Source organism: Cryptotermes secundus, unplaced genomic scaffold (assembly GCF_002891405.2).
Source record: "Cryptotermes secundus unplaced genomic scaffold, Csec_1.0 scaffold2579, whole genome shotgun sequence".
Lineage (NCBI taxonomy): Eukaryota > Metazoa > Arthropoda > Insecta > Blattodea > Kalotermitidae > Cryptotermes > Cryptotermes secundus.
This window is the reverse complement of record NW_019732878.1, coordinates 192,487-198,281: the sequence shown is the minus strand read 5'-3', so window position 1 is coordinate 198,281 and position 5,795 is coordinate 192,487. Positions and strand designations below refer to the sequence as shown.

The window sequence follows — 5,795 nt, the reverse complement described above, 5'->3', positions numbered from 1 at the left end:
TATATAAAAATGTGCGCATTCGAATGCAACGTTGTGTCAAAATTTCGAAACAGTTGGTGAAGAACTTTCAGAGATTTTCGAGGGGTAACAAACGAACATTTACATTTTTATTTATATAGATTTGTACTTGACTTGTTCCATATCCTGTACTTTGATTTACGAAACGTGAATAAATTCAAATTCAAGTACATGTAAGATGCATACCAAACAGGATATAAATGTCCCTTTCCCTATCGTGGCTGTCACTCCAGAAGTGAGCTAAATATGCCTGTGGTCTAACACTCATTTTCTTTCCCCCTACTTCTCTGTAACCTGCCAGTTTCCCAATTTTTCCCACTTGTATCCTGAATATGGTGACAGTGTATTTCACTGAAATGTCAGTATCCATTTACCAGACCACACTGTCATGACTGTGAGGACCAGAGGGAGAGAGAGCAGGGGGAGAGGTGTGTGTGTATGTGTGTCAGCATTTTTTTCAGAGATTCTGGTAAATCATGTCCAATCTATACCATTAGGGCCAAAAACAAGCACATTTCAGGGACTGTTATGAAGGAGAAGGGGTAAGGGCCTTCATCATGGATGTCCAAATATTGGTGACAGTACCCAAATTTCTCTTCACTTATAGTTGGATAACTGCCGTGAAAGGAGCAAGAAAACCCTCGGTGGACTTGAGTCCTTGTTTGCCTGAGTTCTCAAGCCACGTGGTCTCCAGAAAAGTAGTGGAGAACCCTGACACATTTTACTTGGCCATTCTTACTTTGTCATGAAGGTCCTACCACTGAAATAAAGGTAAACACAAGCATGGAAATCTTGGTATGAAACTACTTTATATAATGCAAGAAGCACCATTCAGCAGTCTAAGAATGAATGAGCTGTAAGCATCACAGTTTTTTGGACTTCATAGTTATAAGTACATCTGAGCTACAGAGAAGTCCTACGTCACTTCTGCTTGACGTCCTTCCCCCCATTCATAAGCAGTGAAATGACAGGTCTCTTGTGAGTCAATTCTTTGTGTCAGACTACTTGCAAGTACTTAAATTATTTATATTTTGGCATAGCAACGTGATGATTCAGTTTGAGGCACGAACCTTCCATATAAGAGGTTAAACATAGCAAAACTAAAAGTTTGGTGCATCATAAACGCGTGTAAGAAGTGCAGTGGTGGAATGTTCTGTGTGAGGCCATGGGTTAAAGTCCCATAGTGGGTACTTAGGGATAGTAAGGGTTAACATGGTATTCTTAGCACTTTTGTTTAAAATCTCTGCCCAGAGACCTTTTATCCTGACTGAGGTTTTTCAGTCCCTTCTTACAAGATGATATATGAGTAATGTAGTTGAAAAATTGGTGTAAAATAAACCGAGAGAGAGAGAGAGCGAGAGATCATTCGTCATATATGGAAACTATATTAAGAGCATGTGAATTGCATGAACCTGAACAGCTCCAACAGTAAAATTGCTAGTTATGGCCTGGATATCTGGGGTAGTTAGTTAGTTATTTAGAGAGGGTGGGTTTCCCCATGCACCGCGACCAGTTTGATCTATTGTGCTTCTCTCTATGATATTCTACCAGTCTCTTTACCATACCGATAAATGGTGCGTACCATCAGTCCCGCCAAGCAAGCAAGTTTGGCCGCTTGCTTAGCGGTGTCTATAATGCTTCCCCCATCTATCAGAGGCCTTAGAGACTATTGTTGGGCGGGAAACGTCCTGGAATTTGGCTCAGTGATCCCCTTTGGGGATATGAGGTTCTTTTACGTGCCATAAAGTTACAACACGGGACACACAGCTTAAAGTCCCTCCCGGAGGACTTGTTCCCTGAATTTTTCTGCCCTTAAAAATTCGACGACCTCCGCCAGGTATTTGAACCCGCGTACCACGAGTCATGAGGTGGGAACGTTACCTCTAGACTACGATGTACAAGGTTCAGTTCCAACAGAAGAAAAATCATTCTCTTTACCAACACATCCAGACTGGTTCTGGGATCCACTCGTGCTCTCATTCAGTGGGTATGGTGGAGTGCATGAAGCATACTACTCACTTCTCTAACAGATCTCACCTCCTCATTGGTGACCACACTTGCCACCTCACACGTCACATCCAAGCTTCCTATGTGGCTGTTAAAACTTTTCTTTCCTACTCAGGTCAGATGCAGTTAGTAGAATACCATTGCGTCAGTAAAGAGTGTGGGAAGGGTAATTAGATTGAATGATATGAAGGATTGATATTTCAGGTATCGGGCATGAAGTGGTGATGGCTAAGATGAGTAGAAGATGTTTCTCCACACAGGGAATATCAGCTGAGACTTAGGTGGATGCTAGTGAGATGCGAAGGAATCTGTATGTGATTTAGAAACAGGGTGGTGAAATTAAGTGCACATTTTGGAGTACAAGTATGATTGTTGATTTCTAGGAGAGTTCACTTGCAAGTTGTATAATTCCACACTTGCATTATTAACGCTTTTACACTCGCGTCTGATGCAAAGCATATAATATACAGGTGTTAAAGCATTTAACATACTCATTTCTCAACACTGTTCACACGGTATATGATTTATGGGAATATATTTATATGTTGCGATATTTTGGTAGTCACAGTATCACATGTTATTAATAATTTTGATCAGAACAGAGTTGTTACATTCTGATCGGTTATTTGAATCAAACTTGCTCAGTTTAGGTCACTGTCTGCAACTGCTATGTGGCTGCGCTGCAGCTACTTCATGTGTATGTCTGCTGAATGACTGACTTGTCATGTTCAAATGCTAAATGACTGCAAGAAGGCTCTTTCGTGACTTTCAGGTGACTGCTTAGCACATTTAACTGCAAAACATTAAGAAGGTTTGACAGTTCATACCAGCCAAAGTTTGAATCAAATTCAGAACTTCTAATTGGCTTGTCATCACAGGGTTATAAGTAGGGTAATTAATCATCCATGTAAAATGTAGGATTCAGCTCCCATTTGCTAACCCAAAAGGAAACCATAATATTTCAGTGCACGTATTGCTATATCTGAATGGGATTATGCCTGATAAATACATTATGTGCCATGAATTCCCAAGTGGATGAGAATAGAAATGAAGGTGCCTCAGATGGTCCTGCCTGATGACATTTGCCTTCACTTCAACTCACAGAGTAAACAGATGCAAGAAATAACAAGTGACAGGTACTGCCTTGAATTAATGCATTACCTCATAGCAGCATATCCAGGCCATGAATCCAGACTGCACTGCAACACTTTTATCCAAAGACAAGATGGTGAATGCTTGGGAGCTCTAATGTTCTACCATTTTGGCATGGAACACAGAGACAGCTTTGCTCTTTATTTTTTATGTACCATATCAACTGTAATTAGGACATAAATGGGTTTGATACTTTCACACAATCATTTTTTATTCAAAAATTGATTCAGACTGACTATTTTCCATGGTAATAAAAAAATTACTCTTGTGAGACACAATATTAAGATCAAGATCACAGAGTTTAGGTGTGTGCCAGTAGATGGCAGCTGCAGTCAGAAAATTGGCTTGTCAGCATTATATCAACATAGGAAAGGGTACTGTATATTCAAAATGTTGATACAGGAGAAAGAGTTTGACACTAAAATCATGCATCATCAGTACTACAGGCTGTTTTATTCTTGAAATGTTGTGCATTTGCTCTCATTATTTGCTTGTTCTTGTTTCTCATTGCAGATTCTTGAGAGCTCACAAGTTTTGTTGAACATGGTGCGAACAGAAGCATCCTGCTTGGAGCAGATATTGGCCAAGAAAATAAATGTAGATGAATCTCATTCTTTAGGTATGTTTGAGTAGTTAAAACATGCCTCTGTTAAGCCTGTTTGAAGCATAAAGTTCATCTAAATAATATTTCAAATTAAGATCTTCTGTCCTGGAAAACTCAGTCCATCTCCATTATGAATACCAATTATTTAATGCTGTTTGGGGAAATACTTGCTGTTTCTATCTAGCAATGTGGTTTTACAGTCCAGAAGATTGTACTCTCTAATACAGTAAGCTGATTTCAATGCTTCATACTGACACTACACTCCTCACCTAATACCTTCAGTGTAATTGCAGTAATTAGTATTGTGCCATCCCTCCTTACACCTCACACTGTCTTCTCAGGGATACTAATGCTGATGAATAATTAACTCAGTTTATTAATTTTTCAGGTTGGGTGGTAGTAAGTATAGACAATTTAGCCAGATACGATCACCTGTATTTTGGAGAAGTAGCTAGGTTGGACTACACGAGATCTCTCAGGGATACTGGTGTTAAAACTCACATCACTGAAACTGACTAAGTCAAATTTATGTTCTGTTGACTTACTTTACATTATCACAGTTTCTTCACAGTCACAATGAAAGATGACAACACTTAAGTGCTAACCAGTTTTGAACTATATTCATCAAAGATTCACTTATTTACATAATTTAAGTCAAACAGTAAACTGGTTTACGCTTCAGTTACTTTAAACGAATCTTAGGAACAGGTCAATGATTCAGAACTGAAATCTTTGAATCTCTTCTGTAAAGCAGAATTATAGAGCATGTAACAAATACATCCTTGTGTTACAAGTACTTAACATGAAATGTTTCAGTTTGAAGATGACTTCGAAAATTCATTATATATATATTGTGGCATGTCTGCTGAAAGCCAGCAGAGACAGCCATTGCTAAGGAACAGCTCTGAGGACACATTTTGCTGGCAACAAGAGAACATTCAGTAATGGAAGCAGTGTTTTCTGTATGGCCCATGCTGAGGATATATAGCAAGGACCACCTGCCATTAAAAGATAGTCCTAAGATGGAAGTTAGAAGAGTAGGAGGTTGGTGTGAGATGGCCACCGGCCCAAGTGGAGGAACGTCCACTGTTGTAAGATGTTCCCAAGAAGTGCAATGAAGCCAGTGACTGAGAACACTAGTCTGTATATGATGGTCATTTGCACAGTTTAGTCACAAGCTGTTTCAGGAGTCCACTAAATCCGATTATCAATCCAAACCCTGTCTATAGTCACTTCAATGCTTGACAATATTGTCACGTGTTGGGTATGTGTCATGCGACAAATAACTTCACGCCAACTTGGATCTATCAAATTTATTGCACATTCGCTCTTACACTCACACAATTTACAATTTCACAGTTACTGCCATCTGCAGTGTCACAATTACTTCTCCTGCTTTAGTCACTGCCATTCACTCGATACGACTCAACTTGTAGCTGCTGGACTTCAACTGTCTTCTGTCTGGCCTCACAATCCACACTCTGTCTCACACACCACTCAGCCAGCCTCTTATACTGTTCCCTGTTGCCACGTAGTAACCGCGGTGTTCCCTGTGACATCACCACAGGGGGGGTGGGGGGAGTGTTTACTGGCCCTGTTACCATAGCAGCGGCAGCAGCTCCTATGCGGTTACATCACCACAACAGTGGCTGCCTGACACAGCTGCTCTGCTGTTACATCACTGTGGGGGGCTTACCGAGCGTTGCACAATGATGGAAGGAGTGGGGGTATGTGACGTCACTCGCGAAAACGCAGAGTCCACATGACCCCTACTTCCTGTTGTGCCATCCATGTCACACTATATATATGTGGGTGTGCTGAAAAGTAATGCACACATGCTTGTAGAGCGCAAACAAAAGCAAATAGCAAGCTCGGGCAAAAAGTACATTAAAGTACAATTCTTAAGTTTCAAAAGCAAATATTTATTTTTCAACATAGTCACCGTTAAGGCTAACACATTTCTCCCAACATGTAACAAGTTTTTCCATTCCATCGCTGAAAAATTCTTCCGAAT

The 5,795-nt window shown here is 40.3% G+C and overlaps 1 protein-coding gene across 4 annotated transcripts in view; it reads left to right on the top strand.

The window, feature by feature from the left end:
* The window catches only part of LOC111867852 (Sjoegren syndrome nuclear autoantigen 1), a 35,862-nt gene that overhangs the window by 25,445 nt on the left and 4,622 nt on the right, over positions 1-5,795 (top strand). The window contains exons 3-4 of one of the 4 annotated variants that reach the window (XM_033752834.1): positions 3,691-3,796; positions 4,598-4,617. In XM_033752834.1, coding sequence (XP_033608725.1) covers positions 3,691-3,796; positions 4,598-4,602 — 111 coding nt within the window. In that variant the 3' untranslated portion in view covers positions 4,603-4,617. The other 3 variants (XM_023858053.2, XM_023858052.2, XM_023858054.2) reach the window with 3 other exon arrangements.